Source organism: Stigmatopora argus, chromosome 15, assembly GCF_051989625.1.
Source record: "Stigmatopora argus isolate UIUO_Sarg chromosome 15, RoL_Sarg_1.0, whole genome shotgun sequence".
Classification (NCBI taxonomy): domain Eukaryota; kingdom Metazoa; phylum Chordata; class Actinopteri; order Syngnathiformes; family Syngnathidae; genus Stigmatopora; species Stigmatopora argus.
This window is the reverse complement of record NC_135401.1, coordinates 3,543,235-3,564,013: the sequence shown is the minus strand read 5'-3', so window position 1 is coordinate 3,564,013 and position 20,779 is coordinate 3,543,235. Positions and strand designations below refer to the sequence as shown.

General features: G+C 39.9%; 2 protein-coding genes across 7 annotated transcripts in view; both read left to right on the top strand.

Annotated features, from left to right (window-relative positions):
- The first annotated feature begins 1,944 nt into the window (after positions 1-1,944).
- nkx2.4a (NK2 homeobox 4a) lies at positions 1,945-4,580 on the top strand. Of its 2 annotated transcripts, none has more exons than XM_077621014.1 (2): positions 1,945-2,546; positions 3,344-4,580. In XM_077621014.1, exons 1-2 carry the CDS (start codon positions 2,177-2,179, stop codon positions 4,024-4,026), a joined length of 1,053 nt encoding a protein of 350 aa, XP_077477140.1. In that variant the 5' UTR covers positions 1,945-2,176; the 3' UTR covers positions 4,027-4,580. The 2 variants fall into 2 exon arrangements, with proteins under 2 accessions (XP_077477140.1, XP_077477139.1); XM_077621013.1 differs by having other exon boundaries at positions 1,947-2,546; positions 3,371-4,580.
- Positions 4,581-7,291: 2,711 nt separating this feature from the next.
- ralgapa2 (Ral GTPase activating protein catalytic subunit alpha 2) overlaps positions 7,292-20,779 on the top strand; it is a 188,374-nt gene continuing 174,886 nt past the window's right edge. For 4 of the 5 annotated variants that reach the window (XM_077620367.1, XM_077620368.1, XM_077620361.1 and 1 more), the window contains exon 1: positions 7,293-7,376. The gene's annotated coding sequence lies outside the window, so the exon portion shown is untranslated. Of the gene's footprint in view, positions 7,377-20,779 lie in introns of all 5 variants that reach the window. The other variant, XM_077620365.1, reaches the window with a different exon arrangement.

Here is a 20,779-nt window from a genome sequence, read left to right as displayed (position 1 = left end):
CCCTCTTCCTTCCCCTACAAGAGAAAACTCCAAACACTTGACAACAAATCTGATGAGGAAACACATCTGCAAGCCGGATTCCGCTCCAATCATGCGAACCGGAGACGGTTGCACGTTTCTTCAGTCGTCGCCTTAATTGATGGCCGACCATGACACGTCTTCATTTTCTCAATTAGGCTCTGCGGCTCTTTTAGCTGCCCTAAATTCCATTATGGACTCAAATGAAGAAAGAGGCCTGCAATTCTGTCAAATAATCGGCACACCACACCTGCGCCTGTTTTCTCCAATCTCAGTGGTCCCCAACCACCAGTCCGTGGACTAGTACCGGTCCTCGAGCCACCTAGTGCCGGTCCATCAGAGTCATAAATATTAACGTTTTCAATCTCGTCCTCCTACTTGAAATGAAAAAAGTTGTTATAGTAACAATAAATAATTCCTAGTATGCTTGGGACTTGTTTATTTGCTTTGTTTGTTTTGTTTCGCCATCGTGGACGTCATTCGTGCACCGAGCCCACCCCCACACAATTTTGCCTTAAGTTGTCGCCCTCCCAGTTAGCCAGGCTATGAAAAAAATAGAAAAAGAGCTTTACCGGTCCGCGGTGAGAGAAAGGTCGTGGACCACGGTCCTGTCTCATTTTGAAGGGAAAGCAGAAGCCACCTGTCCAAGATGTCCGTTTTTCCCGGTAGCCGGATGACGTGGTGATCTCTCCGTGTGTGTTGGGGGGTCCCCTTGTTCCGAGGGTCCTCCCCTGGCGCCAGTTAGTTTGCTGAGAGATTACAACGTCAGGTCAAGACTGCGAGCAAAGCAAGTGTCATCAACGCATGCTGGCCGGCCAGGCTTAAGAGTCCAAGGATTAAAATGGCTGGCTCCAAATTGCATTCACAAAGCCTTTTGGAGTTGTTGCCTGGCGTCGTGTTTATTTTTTCATTTTGGAATCAGTTGAAACTTTTGGAATTTAGAGCTTTTTGATCGGCAATGCTAGAAAAGGATGTTAGCATTTTGTTTCATCTTGGACTGTTCACCATATTTTAATCAAATGCTGTTAAAATGAATGGCAGACATGAACCATATATGCAACAACACACTAGTTCACATACTGTTTTGATACTTTTATTTTGCTTGTTTTGTTTTCACTAACATTGAAGTAATGTATTTTATGACATTTGAGGTATAAAAAGGTCATTCCAGAAAAAGCATCTATGCATATTATATTCAAATATACTCTTAAAATGAATTGCAGACTTGCACCTTATATCTAACACTTATTCCCATTCATTATTGATATTCTTCTTACTGCAAAGCCTGTTGTTCTTTGCTTTAGATATTTTAATGTTGATGTATTGTACAACATTTTAGCCAATTTGTAGGTCCTTTCTGAAAAAAAAAAGTAATATTCCTTTCAATGTCGTTGTTTCTTGAACAATGACAAGTTGTAGAGTGCACAAATAATTCATTTGAAACAGTAACAAAAGACAACTGGAATTCTAATTTATGACAGAAAACATCAAATAATATGAAGTTACACCACAGCAAAGTAGTATCTTTGCCTTTTGAGCAAATGTAACACATTTTGTATGTATATATATATGTGTGTATAAGTATACTGTATGTGTTGCTATATAATCTTATTTGTTCACATGACCTTATAACTACAATTTGAGCGTACCCAGACATATTATCTTGCTTTATGTGCCCTCTGATGTTCCTTCAGCATCTCCAAAGTGCTCTCAAAGTTGGTTGCAAACCCATCTGATGATAAACGCATCCCATCCTCCCGCATCTCCCACCAAATAAAAACATACATGTTATTTTCTTTTCTTTCCCCCATCCCCCTTCCACGAAAGTTTGTTTTCCCTGAATTCTTAGCACAAAATGTCAATGACTATTGTTTGCTGCTCAAGGCTGGTGGCTCCGCCCCCCGGTGTTTGTCATAAACCTGGCTCCTGGCTCCAATAAACCCGGGCTAAGAGCGCCCTGGGCTCGCCTCCTTCTCCAAGGCGATCAATAGGATCTCAGGCGCACTCCAAGCCCTCTCTTACGTAGACACCCAACAAGGAGAGAGCCGATACAACAACACGCTCGATCTGCTCCATCACAGACCCAAGCAAGCAACAAAAAAAAAGAAAAAAAAAGGGAAGAAAAAAAAAAACTACCCATCTACCTGCTTTCCGAATCATGTCGTTGAGCCCAAAGCACACAACGCCTTTTTCCGTGACAGATATTTTGAGTCCCATCGAGGAGAGCTACAAGAAGTTTAGTGGCATGGACGGCGCGGGGAACCTAAGCTCTCCGCTGGGAGCCTACCGGCAGCCGCAGGTGTCTCAGGGCGGCATGCAGCAGCACTCCATGGGCCACAACGGCGGCGTGACGGCCGCCTACCACATGCCGCACTCCGTGTCCCAGTTCTCCCACGGCGCCATGGGGGGATATTGTAATGGGAGCATTGGGAACATGGGAGAGCTGCCGTCCTACCAGGAGAGCATGAGGAATAGCGCTGCAGCAACAGGCTGGTACAGCACCAACCCCGATCCCAGATACTCCACCAGTAAGTGCTCAGGAACATAAACTTAACCCTCTCTCTCTATCTTTCTTTTTAAACATTTTTCTTTTTTTAATTTCGACTGCTCTCTTAAACCGAAAAAAACTAGAACACAGGCTTACTTGACTTGATTTAATGAAACACACAAGTGGATCTAACCTGTTTAAATTTGAAAATTGAAATCGATATTAATGATCCTCTATATTATTGTTATTATTATTATAATTATTATTAGTATCATTATTATTATAATTATAAATAAGAGGACGTTTTCATGTGATTTTTAGGAGTTCCCTTTTTTAATAACCAATGATTAGGCAACTATTTGAAAATCTTTATTTTGTTTAAACGCTATTTAACAATCGAATTCGTCTTCGTTTACCCCAGTTTTGTTAAAAAATATTGCATCAAAGAATAGCCAGTTTTTGTTTTTAGAATTGAAATTTTGTTATGTCTGAATTTGTTCATTATAATTTTTAATCAGATTAAATGAAATAACAGAATAGATGTATTTTTGTTACTTGAACAATATACTAGAACAAAATAATTGTAATGGAATTGACTTTGAAAATGATACATTTTAGAATAAAACGTGATGATTAAGACAAGACGAATTTACACTCCAATTACAGAGAAATTCTCATTCACACACCCCCAAAAAATGTTACCAGTTTATTTAAAAATCACAAAATCCACATTATAATTAGCTCAAATTGATACACGTCGCCGTTTTCCAGCCGAACTTGAGCTGGAACGTGTGCCGTTCTTGTGGATCGGACTTGCGCGCGTGTGTGTTCTTCAAGTTTGTCGATTGACGACCCCTTCCACAGGTATGAACATGGCCGGCATGGGGGGCCTGGCAGGCATGGCGGACGCCTCCAAATCCATGCCGGTCCTGCACGCCGCCCCCAGGAGGAAGCGACGAGTCCTCTTCTCGCAGGCTCAGGTCTACGAACTGGAGCGACGGTTCAAGCAGCAAAAATACCTGTCGGCGCCGGAGAGGGAACACCTGGCCAGCATCATTCACCTGACGCCCACCCAGGTCAAGATCTGGTTCCAGAACCACCGGTACAAGATGAAGCGTCAGGCCAAGGACAAAGCGGCTCAACAACTACAACAACAACAACAACAACAGCAACAACAACAACAACAGGACGGCAACTTGTGTCAACAGCAGGCTCAATCCCCGAGGCGCGTGGCCGTGCCGGTTCTGGTCAAGGACGGCAAACCGTGTCAGAACAACTCCAACACGTCCACGCCGAATCAGCAACAGCAGAACCAACAGAACCAACAACAAAACGGGCCCGGGGTGGTGCTCGGTCAGCATCAGAACCAGCAGCCGGTGAACGACTTGGACCTGGAGGAGATGTCGCCCAGTCCCCCTTCGCTGCATAGCCAGCTCAGCATGGCCCAGATAGACACTTCTGCTGTAGATTACACCAGTAACATGGTCAGCTCGAACCTTCTCTACGGCAGAACGTGGTAGGACCCGACGCACGCGGTCTGTTTTCCCATTTTTTTGCCCCCCTCTTCCACCTGCGGATGACGAGCGCGTTTCTACGCGCGCGCATAGACGATTGCCCGTGTGGTGCGGTAAAATAAGAGAAAAAGTGAGGCACATTTTCTTGACATCCCTGCTGAAAGGGAGTCTATTTTGGAACATGGCTGACCCTTGAAAAAAGCAATTGAGACGCTTTGGACCTGTTTTGTATTTTTTTTTTTTTTTGGACCTTCCTCATGATGTTTGAATTCTAGTCTATGTTTGAGAGAAAAAGGGAAAAAAAACACGATAAGGAATTGAAGTCACCAAGCTGGGATTTTGTCATGGATATTGTAAACTAATGTATTCAATTAGAAATCTTAAATGAATTAGGGACTTGTATATTTGGCTAACAAGAATAATTGTATGATAATCGTTATTTGCGTTGACTTTTCGGTTTCCCTTTAATCTTTTGTAAGTTAAAATGATCAAATGGAGCTGCTGTACATGTTTCAATCCACGTAAACAATAAGAATAAATAACTTGAAGTGTGAGAGCTATTTCTGAACACGTTTTTTTTTTCTTTCTCTCTTTAAGGAATCTGTTTTGAAGTGCATTTTCATTATGCTGAGACTGTGACCAAATTGAGAAGGAAAGCAAGGTCGATGAGGAAGCCAGTATTGTTCAGGTGACATTTTGGAGGGCTGGCTGGCTTTTATAAGGGATCCCTGTTTTAAAAAAAAGACATAACACATAACATCTCAAAAAGTCATTAACAACCATTATCTGCAGCAAAAACGCCACTATACTGTAAATCTGTGTATGTATTTGTTTATTATTTATTTTTCTTCAGTTTAATCCTACTTTTCCCACAATTAGACATTTTAATTAACAGCATAAACTGACATGGCCAATTGTTAGTATAATAGCATAACCAAATTCATTCATCTAAATGATTTTTAAGCATTTTGAACATATATTAAATGAAAATAGAAACATTATTAGTGAATAATATTTATATTTTAAGTGTTCAAATTAATCACACTAACTAAAAAAAAGTTTCTAATACAAATGTAAGCAAAAACGAGAAAACATCCATTCTAAATGCCTATAATTTGTTTTTGTATCATTTATTATTTTTCAAATGTTTTTGATGTTTCACATCAAAATGTTAAAATAACTATTAATAACTCAGATTTTCAGTGCACTTTATGCTCTTATTCCTACCAGTATTGATATTTACTACATTTACCCAATTTATTAGACACACGCACGTCCTTGAGAACGCAATCAATGTCTTTTAAAGACAAATAATTTTCTCCAAGCAACTCCACAGTGTTTAAGCTCATCACGCGTGTCCTCCAAAAGCAACAGCTGATAATAACGTCCAACATTTCATCCCCCGCGGTCATGTTTGAAAATGACTGGCGGAGCCTTTTCACTGATGACACCCTGCGACGGCGATGATGATGGCTATCAGCGCGTCTCAATGGAGACCTTGGAGGGCCTCCATTTCCCCGGCCCTTCACATACCTGGCAGCTGTATGTATATGCGCTATCATCCCCGCACTCCAAGGGCGATCAGAGCCAATACGCACCTGACATTTGAAATTGGGCGCAACGAGTCCGTCTGAAGGGAGTCGGGGAAGAGCATTAAACAAGCAGAAATGCATTCCTGGAATGCACTTTGATGCTGCAAGACGTTTCGGGTAGATTTGCTTCCAAAATTGAGGGCATGAATGAGTTGTCAACAAAGCTTTTGATGGTGGAGCGCATGAAATGAAAGTGGAGGTGAAGCCATTCTTTTCTCTTTTCAATAGCCATAGTTATAGCGCTCTAATAGGCTATGCTTGGTAATCACTGCCCATTGTGTCTGTTGCTTCTGTCACATTATTTTGGGGCCGACCTCTTTTTGGAAGGAAATATGAGTCCGTCCGACCGACCGGGTACCGTAATTGCCGGAAACTTTGGGGGTTTCGCCTACGCTCATGATACACACCTTCCGCAACGTTCATGGAATCATACGTCTGGTGAAATTGCCTCTATTTATTTCCATAAAGGACAGATAGACCATACCTTCATGCCTTAAATGCCACATTTAGGTTATTATAGAGGCTGATTAGACAATGATAGTCTTTTTTTTCTTCTCTCCACGCATGCAACAGATTTTTTTGTCTATTCTGGGCAGGTAATTGCAGCTCGCGCTACATAATGTGCATGCCATTTCTGGAGGCCCCACTTCTCCCCCTCTTCCCTTAGGGCCCCCTCCCAACTCCCTTCTTTCCCTTTATTCTACTTAATATGTCAGAAGGTCTGATCACAGAGGAACCTTTTCAAGTCCTATTGATGTGTTCCTCAATTGACCACGGCGACCTAGCAACCTAGTGAGCGCTAATTGGACAAGGCTTAACGGTATTGGCTGTATAGTTTACCTACCGAAATGCATCCTTGTTCATATTCTTTCTTTTGGCGGGGGGGGGGGGGACTTTTTGTTTCATATGTGAAGAGCAATGTTTTTTGTTATTGGTCTAAACATATTTTTAGTTAACGTTTCCAGATGGTCCTCACAGTGTGGATTTTGCATGTTCTCCCCGGGCTTGCGTGGGTTTTCTCTGGGTACTCTGTTTTCTTCCCACATCTCCAAAACTTGCACGCTAGGCTAGCTGGTTAAACACTAGATTGCCCCTATCGTGAATGGTTGTCCGTGTGCCTTGTGATTGGCTGGGTGTCCCGCACCTGGGGCCAATAATTAGCTGGGATAGGCTCCAGCACCCTCCATGACCCTTACAAGGATAAGTGGTTCAGAAAATGGATCATGTTTCTTGAAAATAAATGTATGCATGTATGTACTGTATATACTATACTTCATGTACATACTCTAAGCATATATGTACTGTATACACAGTACTCTATGTACATATGTATTCATTTATGTATTGTACATACAGTACTCCATGTATATGTCTACTCTATTTATTCATTCATTTATGAGTTTTTCTGTCTACAGTTGATGTGTTTTGAGTGATTTATTGACTGCACTTGTTGGTTTACAAACTTGGTTCAAAACTTTGAATCATAGTAACCTAATCCCATCTCAGGTCTGGGCTGTTAAAAAAATAAATTAAAGTACTCTGGGTAATATGAGCTTGGGTCCTCTTAGATTTCAAAACAAATGTCATATGGTTCCATTTTTACTGTTATTATTAGTATTAGTATTGGCAGGGGTTGTTGGATTTACCTGCAACTTGAAGAGGGGGCGGAGCCGCCACTAACAGGTGTCACTTGAGTTGACGACATGATGTGGGTCACTTGGTTCAGGAGGACTTGCATGTTTCGTCACCACCATGACACTACTGGTAAGCCACTTTGATGTGTTTGCATTTCGTTTTTAGTGTATAGTAATAATGTTTGGGCATTGTGCTTGGTTTAAAGTCTGGCTTGCTTGATTTTCTTGCTACTTTCTTTGCTACTTTGCTCGTTTGCTGCTTTGCTCGTTGGCTGCTTTCAGGACCATCAGTCAAAATGTTTGTTGAAGTTTGATAGTTGAACTGCACAATCACAATGGTGCTCATGCTGGTGTTTGTTTGTTGGTGAAGCCAAGTGCAGAAGTTGAAGCCATTCTGGGAGAGATTGATGAAATAAACAACTAATGGAAAATGACAAGTGCGAGATTACTCAGGTGACGATAGTGTCAATATTGCCACACGGTTTAAGCACTGTTTACTGATTCATGTTGACATGAATGAAACAGTAAGCTGTGGCTGCTTGATTTTGCTTTAAGTGAGGTGTACTTTTTATGTGAAGTAGTCAAAATGAGCCTCTTCTCTACCACTCAGTCTTTTTTGTTGTTGATATGGAGCACATGGCGTATTTTCCGGACAATAAGTACCAAGCAGTGCCTGCCAAAAATGCAACGTATATATATATATTTTTTTCTTTCTCTTTCATTGTGCATTTGTGGCCCGGTGAGTGAGTGGTTAGCGCGTCAGCCTCACAGTAGGGGACCTGGGTTCAAATCCAGGTCGGTCCACCTGTATGGAGTTTGCATGTTCTCTATGGGATTGTGTGGGTTTTCTCCAGGTACTCCAGTTTCCTCCTACATTCAGATTGTCATTTTTTAGCAATACTAAAGTATGACTTGCAGTCCGAACGAGCCAGTAATAATTACCAAACCAGACCCTTGACTTAATTTTCAGCCATCTGAATTGAAATAAAATAATCTACTCATTGACTTTTAATAACAGCGCATTGCAATGAATAAAACACACAATATGCTAATATGTGAGCTGATTATTTCATCAGAATTTTCACGTCCATTTAAAAAAAAAATCATTTTATATTAGCTAACACCACAAAAGGTGATTGTGACGGGTTGTATTCGATACAGGCAAGCTCATTTTCAAGCCCTTTCATCAAAATGTTTGAGTCCTGAAAGTCTTGGAAACACTTCATCATGACAACGCTTCCATTTCTCACACTACCAACAGCTCCAAGGACCAATTTTGGACACCAGCTACCGACTGACGAGTATCTATCCTGGAAGAATAAAAGAAGTAACTCTTTACGAGGCAGTGCGGGCCGTGCGGGAAGCATCCCTTATTAGAAAACCATGTCACATTCTCTCCTGACTGGCTCTAATGCCAATAATCCCTCCTCCAAGTCCCCATATGCATGTTTTTCACTTGGCCATAAGTATTTAAAGAAACTGTTTTCAGTTGCAACTAATAACTAGTGACCTCCAGTGACACAGGCCAACAATGGGTTTGTCAGGCCTCAAACGCACAACCAAAGAAGCTGATTAGGAACTGGAGTGGTTTGAAGCAAGAATCAATGGCTGCTCTGTCCCGCCGAGGCGCTTCCAGCATGGCGCGGATGATTGGGGGACCTCCATTAGTTCTGCTTCATTAAGTCGTGCAAACTCTTCTTTAAGATAATTAGTTGGGCCGACACCCCCCTGTCCCCGTCCCCAAATATCAATTGGGGCTGCGCAGCGACCGCTCCTGCTGAGAAGCACGCGTGTTGAGACTGAAAGAAATGATATGGGGGAACTTTGCATCAGAATAGCGGATTGAGATGCGGACGTTTCCTGGATTTGGATTTAGTGTGTATTCATTCGATTTGATGGTGAAACTGTTGCATTAATAGATAGCTATTTAGCCTGTGGTCTCCATGTTGCTATTGTTACTTTAACGTATGTTTGTTCTTGGCTTATGATTAAATAAAATAAATTGCCCTACCAAAAATGTGACTTTGCAATTTATATATTGTGTATTCTTTGACTTGTGCGACTTAGTCTGAAAAATGCGGCATTTTATCGTTGGTACTATAATTTGTTTGTTCTTGGTCTGTGAAAATCCCCCCAAAATTAGACTTTTCCAGTTGGACGAAATGTTTTTTTTTTCCGATATTGTGCAACTTCTTCTCAGGTATGACTTGTAGTCCAAATTTTAAAAAATGTTTAAAGACATTCTTTACAACGCGCAGTATATTATTGTTAGCTTACCATTTTCAATAACATCTTTTTTTGAGTTTCATGTGCTTTGTAAGGCTTATATTAATGTAGGTCTACAATAACATTTGCCTTTAATTCACTATAACCTCATCATAAATCAATGTACCACGTGGCATTTGAGTCAAACTAATTCCAAGCAGGAATATTACCACGCTTTACATTGGACCCAATAAAAGCACATTGGCGTGACAATTTCTCAAATATCTCCCGCGGCTTAGAATCAAACGCAGGGATAAAAAAAGCGTGACAGGGTGAAATGGCTATTGACTGTGACCATCACTTTTATTACACCAAGGACAAGTGTTTCCGCCAGAGATTTGTAATCCATTCAAAACACCTCTTTTAGGGGCACTGCACATGATATAATTACACTCCATCCTTGGAATGGGTGCCAAGCCGTCCTAAACAATATGGCGGAAAATATGAATGAAAGACTTTTAAATGCCAACTTAGATAAAATGTTCCATTAGAAATGTGAACATTTACAGGGGAGAAGTTCAGCACTGTTCCTGTCCTTCACAGCACTTTTTTTTCCACTTTTGAACCATAGTGCACCCCCCTGCTTACGGTTGCCACGGTAATGGCCAGCTGCCAATCTGCAGATTACTGGTTAATAGGGCTGGGCCTGGAGAGCAATGCAATGGATACAATCGGTGCATTCTGAATGGGGGGAAAAACTTTCAATTTCTTGAGAGTCGCACACTAAAATCTTGCTATCGTATTCTCAGCTAAAGCAAAGATGACACCAAAGTCAACAGACAACGGAAGGCGACGCCTTTCAAATAAAGTCCAGAAGTACATCATCGTTTCTCCAAATATACAAATATTTGGCCCGTTTAATACAAACGCGCGTCTGTCCCAGCGGACCACCCACTTTCTTTTCAATGATCATCTCGCAGCAACCTGTCTCCACTCCGGCATTGAGCAAGAAGACACTGACGGCTCTCCAGAGGGAATTACAATTAGAGCGCTTCCCTCCAATAAACTTCCAGACTGTAGCAAAGCACGTGACCCCCCAACACAAACAGGATTACATCCAAATCCCGCATTTCTTTACTCCTTCCTCTCGAGAAGCCGAAGTCAGGGGTCAGAGAATTGCCGTGCGCCTATTGAAATCTGCAAATGTATAAATAAATGACTTGAAGTAGAAGAGATGAGCCTCAGCGGCTTCTGCCTTGCAAGCATTCTCTAAAAATATAGACTATGTATTTGAAAAACTCGTGTTTTGGGGAGGATTGCTATTGAAAAGGCTGTGAATAGCAAGGGTGTTAAACGTACTGCTTGAGCGCCGGAAGCGGTTCTCTATGGGGTTTGGTTTGAGGTTTAATCTGCCTGACGGGCACTTTGATGCTCGTCCGTATTGTATATTTTTATATATATACATACATTTTTATTTGAACGTAATGCACTCAGGATAGATTTCCAATTCACTTAAACTGGCTGTGGCTGTTCATCTTTCACTAGACATCCAAACCATTTTGAGTGGATAAATGGATTGGACGTCTATGGCTGTCAATGGTGGCCGATCATCTGTAGTACAGATCTGAAACTTTGATAGTGTAAATTCAGTCTGGGTAAAGTATGACTTGTCTTTAATTGCCTTTTTGAAATCCAAATAAAATGGAAAGTACGCCTTACTATTTGTACAAGAGAAGGACGCGAGGAAAGTGTTTTTATTGAGTTGGATCGAAAATATTTTTGCAGTATTTAGGGAATTTTTAAAAACTATTTTACAAACTATTTTCCAACAGAGGCCAAAAACAACTAGAGTGCTTTTTGCTCCTCATGTTAAGACACTTTAAAATTATCTAAAGTAGAGACTGTCGACATTCTTTTTTATAATGAAGTATATTGTAAACTTTACAATGTATATAGGCTTTTATTATATTGATCAAATTCAGCATCATGCTTCATGATGAAAACAATTGATTTCATCATCGTATCATTTGTTTGTTTAAAATCCACGTTTTAGAGAGTTTGGTATCCATCTAATCTTCTCCCAAGCCAACATTGGCGTCGTATTTACTTGTAATTTGTATTTTCTTCTCCATTAAGACCTCATCAGCACTCGCAAACCATTTGCTTGGCCCGCACCAATTAGAGTCCAATCCGCATAGGACAAAAGCTGGTCTTCAGAAGGGAATCACGCAGCAGCCAGAAGATTTGGAGTGTTTATTTGGCCCTCAGGAGCCAGCTGGTCATACCAAGGCACAGAAAGGCTACATTGACTCCACCCCACAGGGGGTAGTGGAGCAACCAAAGAGAAATTGGACTCTTTTTCTGCTTGCCTTTCCACAATGCAGTCCACCCAATCAAAGGCGCAGATCCTTTTGTGTAGGTGGTCGCGACTGGACAAGAGGGAGAGGGCGGGAGTGGCTTTAGGCAGGCTGTCCCCCCCTAAACCCCCAAGTCCCCGTCTTCCCGCCACTGTCCCGTCTGTGCGGCCGGGCCGGCCACACTTCACAGCTAATTAGTGGTCAGATCCACCGGGTCCTAATCAGCGTGACATGTTAAAACTGCCCTAATCAAGCCTAATCCGGGTTTAGCGTCCGTCTCTCTCACACACACACAAAATGTCCTGGCTATACTTACTCAGCTGTATTGATTAAGTCATCACATGGTGGTCAATACACTAAAAATGGGGGCCGGGTGAAGATGTGCGTTTCAGTCTGATTTGGAATGTCAGTCATACAATGTCAGTGAATTCGATTGCTACTTAGACCAGGGGTGTCAAATGTATGGCCTGCGGGTGGGTGTGGCACACTAGAGGTTGTTTTGCCTGACACGTGTCAAAGTGGCGGCCCGGGGGCCAAATCTGGCCCGCCGCATCATTTTGTGTGGCCCGGGAAAGTAAATCATGAGTGCCGACTTTCTGTTTTAGGATCAAATTAAAATGAAGAGTATAGATGTATATTACATTTCCTGATTTTCCCCCTTTTAAATTAATAATTGTAATTTTTTAACCCATTTTTTTGTGTTTTTAGTTCAAAAATCATTTTGTAAAATCTAAAAATATATTTAAAAAAAAAGCTAAGATAAACATTGTTTTAGATCTATAAAAAAACTGAATATTCAGGGCTTTTATTCCAGTTCTTTTAAACCATTTATAAAAAAAAAAAAAATATTATATCTAAAATGGTTCGGCCCATGTGAAATCAAGTTGACGTTAAAGCGGACCGCGAACCAACCCGAGTCTGACACCCTTGCTATAAAGAGTTTTATAGTGTTTTGTAAATATGAAAAATCGGCGCACAATATTTTACTCAACACATTATTGTTATGATCATCTTTACTAAAACCAATCCACAAGGCTCAGAACTCAAGCTCCTCATAAAAATCAGATGCTTTTAACTCAATAGACGTCCAATCCATTTTGGGTTGGGCTGGCACTGATAGGTTGAAATTGCATTGGACGTCTATCACTGTCAATATCAAAGCGTGGAAAAAATAGTTTCTGGATATTACATTGAAAAAATTAAAATGAGCAGTTCAATCTTTATCCGGCATTTGCAATTGCATCTTAAATTTAACGAGGCATATTTTCTGACACTTGCTTATGAATGACCTTCCAAACAATACCTTTTAGCTCCCAAGTAATCTGAAATGATCTTTTGTCCGTTAATTGGGTTTTAATGTTAATGAGGTTTTAAAGCAGAGACCCTCAAAGATGGGTATGAATATTAAGGTGTTCTTCTTCATGCAGATTATTGTGCGGCTATCCACGAGCAATAGATGCGGCACCCTCGGAACGAAACGACTACTTAAAACATGTTCAGGATGTTTGTATATTTGTCCCATTTCTGGTCATTGCCATTCCTTTTGATTCCATTGATTTGGAGATTAATTTGAGATGGCGCTTGAACAAAAAAAAACAAGGTTTTCCACATTGACGGCCTGAATGGAAAAGGTAATTACCATACTTTCCAGTGGTATAAGGCGATAAATTAAAATCTTCAGCAACTTCTTAAGCGACAACTCATCTAATCAGGGGCACAATCATGAAGAGGTTTTGCTGTTTACTGATTGCTCTAATCAAAAATGGCTTCTTCAAACGCAGCTAATTGGTCCGTTTGCTCACCGCGCCGCCAGGCAAATGCTGAGAGGCTACTGTTGTGATTTGAAGGACCCAAATATCTCCCATTTGCATTGAGTGCTAGCAGAATACACTTGACTCCCACAAGTTATCAGCAAACCAGACAATTATTCATCAGGCACAAATTGGCACATCAAAGTCAAATCGGAGGATTACCATTAAGAAGACCTTAAAGCAAAGGCGGAGGAAAGACGGCAATCTCTGATTGACCGTGCTGCCCTTCGCGCCATCGCCGTTTCTTGACTCCTTCAAAAGTTACAAACAAGAGGGGACGTCCAAAAGACTTTGGACAGGGAAAAGCAAAGGCCTATGGACTGCAGGCTTGGAATTTTAACAGTTATGTTATCGATTACAACTGCACTTTGTTCTATTTTCTATCCGTAGTCACGTTCGTATTTTCGGCCTCTACGGTCAAAATGGCGCCGTTTATGGCAACCAACGAGTTGACCAGGAAACTTAAAATGCCCCAAAATGCAATAGGAAGTCACCTGGAAATGCCAAAAAATCCGCAGAAAATGAACAATGAACAGGAAGCACCCTTGTAAAAAATAATAATAATAAAAAAACAATAGGAAATGATCAATACTGACATTGACTACGATAAACGTCCAATTCACTTAAACTGGCTATGGATGCTCATCTTTCAGTGCATATAAATAAACTTTTTGGGCCCAAAATAAACTGGCACACAAGAAATCTACTGTATTTTTGGACTATAAGTCGCACCTGAGAATAAAAAAGCACAATATAAGCTGCAGAAACATCACATTTTACAGAGGGCTCTTTTATTTGATCAGAAACCAATAACAAACATACTAAAAATAGTTAAATAGACAACAACAGGCTAAATAGACCCCTCTTGATCTAACATTTATAATTTATTAGATAACAAGAGCCTAAAACAAAATAGGGAGAATAAAAATATATATAAGATGCACTTGAGTATTAGTCACAGCCAAACTACGGGAAAAAAGTGCAACTTATAGTCTGGGAAATACGGTAATTGGCATTAATGTGGCTCCTACAATGTAGACAATTCTGCAGGCTGTGAAATTTGTCAAATGGATTAGTATTAACTTTGTTCATCATTCATCAAAATAGCTATACTGAATTGTGCTTGCAGTATGCCCAGTGTGTTTTTTTTAACCCTCTAGTGCTGCAGTGTACTTGTGTAATTTACCAGGATGAAAAAAGGTGTCAGTCCTATTTTCATCTTGTGTGTAAGAAATATGAATAGCCCTCCATGAGCCAGTGTAGAGGGAACCCAATTTTTATTGCGCTAATTGTCAAAATACCTCTCAAGACTTGAGGGCACTCATTCGCCTCTTGTGCTTGGATGATGCAATAACACCAAACAAGTTTACAACCTCGGCGCAATAGCTTTCATTGTGTGATTTCACGCTTCCATTCATCACTGAGAGCCAACGCAAAACCTCTGAGCCATACCTCTGTGATCTAATGTGTGCTTTCTACAAACTGTACACTGTAAAACACATGAAATCAATAAGGTAGCCTGTTCAAATGACTCCACCCCAAATCTCCGTCTAAAGTATCTTTTCTAAAGCATGCTGGCCATCTTGAGTACTACTTGAAAAGTATTCTCTGTTTTCATAGTTTAGGATGCTGTATTTGATAGTGAGTCTCACATATTAGGGTTTTCAAAGAGAGGAATTTTCACAACATTTGATAGCAATGTCCCCTATCACGGATTGGAATTTATTGGAAATTTCATTTTCATAGGATTTGGAAGTGGGTAAAAAATATATATATATATTTATTGGTTTACATTTTTAGGTATGTGCTCATTGGCTGTCGAGTGACGTCAAAAACCCCCCTTTTTCAGTTGTGCACCACAAAAATAAAGTTGAAAACAAATTGTTTGAATTTATTTTACATAAATAAATCTATACAGCAAATAAACTTGATCACCCAATGCGATAAATCCCCTTTTTTCAGTTGTGCACCACAAAAATAAGGTTGAAAACAAATTGTTTAAATGTATTTTACATAAATAAACCTATACAGCAAATAAACTTGGTCACCCAATGCGATAAATTGAGTTATTTTAGTGGTGATTTGTCAGACATTTACTTCTTTACATTGTTTATATGTGTCAAAACAGTCCCTATATCTACTACCTTCATTGTTGCATTATACTTATGGATTATTTTCTTACAATAACCCAAAAACTGCCATAGCAAAATGTATTAAAAAAAACAAAAACATTCCGATCCTCTGAAAATGACGTGATCGGCCCGATTTCCCAAAAATTCCTATCCGATTATTTCCCCTTATGTGTTGTGTAGTTACCCCAATACGATGTTCTGAAACCCCCCGTCAATAAACAAACAACGACGGGCAGTTAGTCGCCTCGCCTCGATCCCTTGAATCAACGCTAATGGCTGACCCTGTATTCCCCGCTGAGGGCTGGTGAGCACGCCACATCCTAGATAACAAGCAGTGTTAATGACAGGGGTCCCTACAAATCCCCCAGCTGTGTCTTGGGCTAATACGCTTTGATCACCTTTTGTTAACATCTCTAGCATCGACAGATTGCATCCATCAGCGTTGCATGATATTAACGCCGCTTCCCGTGACTCAGCGGCGTTGAGCGTGTATAGCTTTTCTCCTGAGTGGGGCAAGGAAGAAAAGGGGGAAAAAAATGGGAAAAGCAATAAATGCGTATAGATGGAACAGATGATCAGCACAACCCCACAAAGACACGGCAAGCGCTCCCTCATATCATTTAGTATTATTTGTTCGCTCGGGAAAAGATGCAGAGCAGGAAATGTGACTATATCGCGGACGGTCACAGACACGTCTCTAGTGGTGGTGGGAGAGTGTATCATGAATAAATTGTGGCGCGGTCCCCTGGAGATTGCCTTCAATTACAAGGCAGAAGGTGTCAATGCCGCATCCCGCGCGTGCGGAACGTGGAATTATCCTCCATGCCTTTGCTAACTTGGGCCTGCTAGGTTTTAGGGATCAGAAAAAGAAGAGAACGGAGGGCCAATTAAACGGGCTGAAAACAGATCGGATGTCCAATTCTGTCTTATCTGTTTTCCAATGCATTTTTCAAAGCCAAAAAAAGGCTATTTGTCCATTTTACAATGATGAGTTTGTTGATTGACCCCCAAAATGCAAGCGCATTAAAGCAATTGTTTATCGGGAGTGAATCACGGTAATGTATAATGTTGTATACATAAATTGCGAAAACATGAGCTAGCATGAGGGTAGATAACCCTTCCATTACAGGATGCGTTTTGGCAGGCAGGGTTAAAGGATTAGAATATAGCGTATTACATTTAGCAGGTCGGAGAAATGGATTGACTTGAGCAAAGTTTTTTTTTTTTCTAATTTTATTTTTTGGGCATTCTGCTCATATAATCATAAATCTGGAATGAGCCTTTGCCTGCTCCACCTAATCTACAAGCACGTCCCAGTGGAGAGAAATGACTTGCAACAGGAAACCAGCATGAATACTAATTGGCCTACTTGGCTTTAACAGCTTTTGCTTGCTTGTCTCATAGGACGTTGCAGAACACGGTGTCTTTCCATCTTTTCATATTAATTATCCCAAATGAAAACTGGGACATCAAGAGATGAGCACGGATGTGTGTGTGTGTATGTGAGAGAATCACGGGAATAGGTCTAAACTGGGACTCTTGGCTCTCCCTTCTAAATGTGGTTAATGAAAATGTGATTTGAAGCATCTCAAGCAGGAATCTGGCAATCTACGTTTTGGAGTTCTCTGGGCACGACTTCACTTTGACTCTCTTCATTACGGCTTAGCCTCCTGGCCTTTTCCCACTACCTGTAATCCCGTACCATCACAAAATAAGACTAGATAGAAATAATAGAGTAGTGATTCATAGACTGTATTGCTGAGGCAGTGTGTTTGGCGTTTTTGTATACATTATTTGGAAGGGAAAGACAAATATATGACATTTAAAGGGAAAGAGAAGATTCTGAAGTGTATCTTGGGAGAAAGAGAATTGTATTTTTATGTTTAATCATAGAAAAAATGTTTTAAAACAATTATTGCATTTGTGCATGTGTACATGTGTGCAATGTGCATGAAAACCAATTTAAATTACTTTAATATTGTGATAAAATTGAACTTAGTAGCCATCAATGTTCAATTAAATCAATCAAATTAAAAGCCTTTATTGTCATCATACACAGCTACGTATAACAAAATTGGTGGTGCTACTCCACAGTGCGCTTTTCCCAGTAAATATGTTTTAAAAGTTTAAGTATTAAAGTCCTTGGCCATGATTCATTAGGGAAACCCAAGGCTGAAATTGACTCCTATCTACTCAAAATTCTTTATTGTATTTTCTTTTATATAATGTTCTGTGATTGGAAAAGATTAAAGAGGGAATATTAACAACAAATTCACTTCTACGCTAACAAAAGCACTTTTTTTTTACATTGCATGTGATATCAAACGGTGTAAGATTTTTTTTACCATTTTGTAAGGGCATACGTCACTCAAAATGATTTATAGCCTCGTATTAACAGCTATGTCACATCTGACTGGCTAAAGTCATACAACAATCTCTACTAGATCATAGCATGAGCAAAAGTTTGTCCGATGACTGCAGATCCAAGAGGGACTCTACTATAATATAAGGCCTTGGTTCAAAAATACAATATAGTTGATCACAGAAATCGTACGAAACAAGTTTTTGGGCAGAGCATCTGATTCCTTTTGTTTCCGTTGTCAGTGGTCCTTCCTATTGCAACTGGATAATAAGGCTGTAGTCTGAACACATTTTCTCCTGGCCTTTTGTATGGCCGAATCTCACCTGTTTTTAGAGTGGGGGCAGAGGAGAGCCAACCTTCCTGGCCCGACTATGGGGACACAGCCGTTTTCTGTAACCCACTCTCATTCAGAGACGTCATTCATATGGAAATCACCCGTGCACCTATTGTTCACCCGCTGCACTTTCAGATACTTGCTGAATCAAGTGATAAATGCAATGGCCCCATAGGAGATGTTCTCCATGTGATGAATAATATAAAACACAATATGTTCCAAATGATTATGCAAATAGGATTTAAATGAATAAACTTTAACGTTTTTTTGTTCTTCTGGGGAGCTTGTTGCTTTTCCACTCTTTAGAATGATGTCAACAGGTTTTTTTTTCTTCAGTTTCCCAGCTGACTGTTATTAAAGGTAACCTCAAGGCATTAAGACATTAAAACAAGAAACAAAAATAACATGTTTTATCTATAGCGTAGTGGTAAAATGAGTCCACGGTGTGCAAAAGCCACTTGAAATGTTAAAGGAAGCAAAATGGCGATCAGTTCCAGACACCATTATTCAGTTCCCAAGCATTTAACTGCGTAACCTGAAAAATGAGTTGAGGAATAAATGACTTCAGTTTGGGAGAATTTCACAAGCGTTTGCATCCATAAACAAGCTGTGTTTATCTCATTTCATGGAGGATGACTTTGTCAACCTCACACAAATTTGGGCTTATAAATAAACTGAACTGTGTTGCTGCACCCTTCAAATATAGAAAATGATAATCCAAAATGTAATCCAAAATATAAAAATCAATTGAACAAACACATTACAAAAGCATCTACTAATATACTAACGGCTAACTCTTACATAGCAGTTTTGTTTTAGTACACTGGCATTTTTTTTAATGTTTAAATCAAAACAAAGTCACCCATGGCTAACCTTAACTGTTCTTCTGTAATGGGATGGAGCATTGGACGGAAACATCAGTACAGTCCTATGGAGCTAACTAGCCAAGAGTGCGTTAGGGTAATAGATAGAATACACACCTCAACTCGAGTGTTGTCAAAATGGAACACTTACCCTAGTGACTAGAGACCTTGAACGCATCTTAAGTGGCAACGTCTTAATGACGAGCCACAGAGCGAAATTATTATTTTTTTAAATGAGAAAATATGAAGCTTATTTGTCAAAAACAAGAAATACAAAAATTAGCTGCAGGGTTCAAACGGTGTGGAAAAAATAGCGGATCATACGCCCCAAAAAATATGGTTAACATATTGATACATGAGGTTCGGCTGAGCATTTTTAATATTTTGAATGTATGGATTGCACGTGTACTTATTTAGAGTTTTTTTGAAGTTGTTTTTCTAAATGAATTATTGTATTAACTATTACTCTGGCGTTACTGCAGTTTTCAACGTGTGGGGAAAAAGGAGTGTCTTTTAGTGCAAAAATTTGATTTTTTTTAGTTCACCAAATTAACGAAATAAAAGTGGATGGTGAAAGTATTTAGTTAAACTGCACTGAATGGTTAAAGTAAGTGTTTTGTTTCAATACTCAAGGTTAAAAATCAAGATTATTTTGGACGAAGAACTGTGCTTATCAGTTGAAAAGAGAAAAAACTGTTTAAGTCTAGCAAAATGTGAGTATATAGCGATTCCTTATCTGTGGAGGAAAAATCCAAGCTTTTATAATTAAAAGCACAGGCTTTTGTCTCTTAAGCACACATTCCAGAGAAGCTGGCGAAGAGGCCACAACAGAATGAATGGATTTTTAATTGAGGCCTATTTAAGCAGGAGATCCAAATGACCTTGCTTCAAATTATTATTTAATGATAAAAAAATAAAAGAAAGCCACAAAGAAAATTAAAGCCAGCCCACTCAAGATCCTCAATTTGTCCAACCTAAAGGAAACCTCTTTAGGCGTAAAACCACAAAAATTAAAACTGCATACAAGTTCTCCTCAAAACGCACATTAGCAGAAATTCAGGCTAAAATGTTGCAAATGGTTATTTGTACTTTTAATATTTAGATTCCACTCTGTGAATGTGATTGGTTCTCTTTCACAGTACACATTGCTTATTATTATTTGCAGTGATTGATTGCTGACCAGTTTGATATGTACAGTAATACCTCGTTTATCACGGCTAACATGTTCCAAGACCTGCCGCAATAAGGTGAATAACAAGACTTTGAAAATCTTCTCTGTACTATTGTTTAAGGTAGACAGTGTCCGCTAGTGGCCACTTAAGGACAGTTTTCCCCCCACATCCATCAGAACTCTAAACTTGCGGTAACCCAACACACAATCCCTTCTGTGTAATAACTTTGGGGTGAGGTAATATGAAAAGACGTTTGGGCGGTGATCTGCCTCCTACTGGCTGACTGAAGGTAAGTGA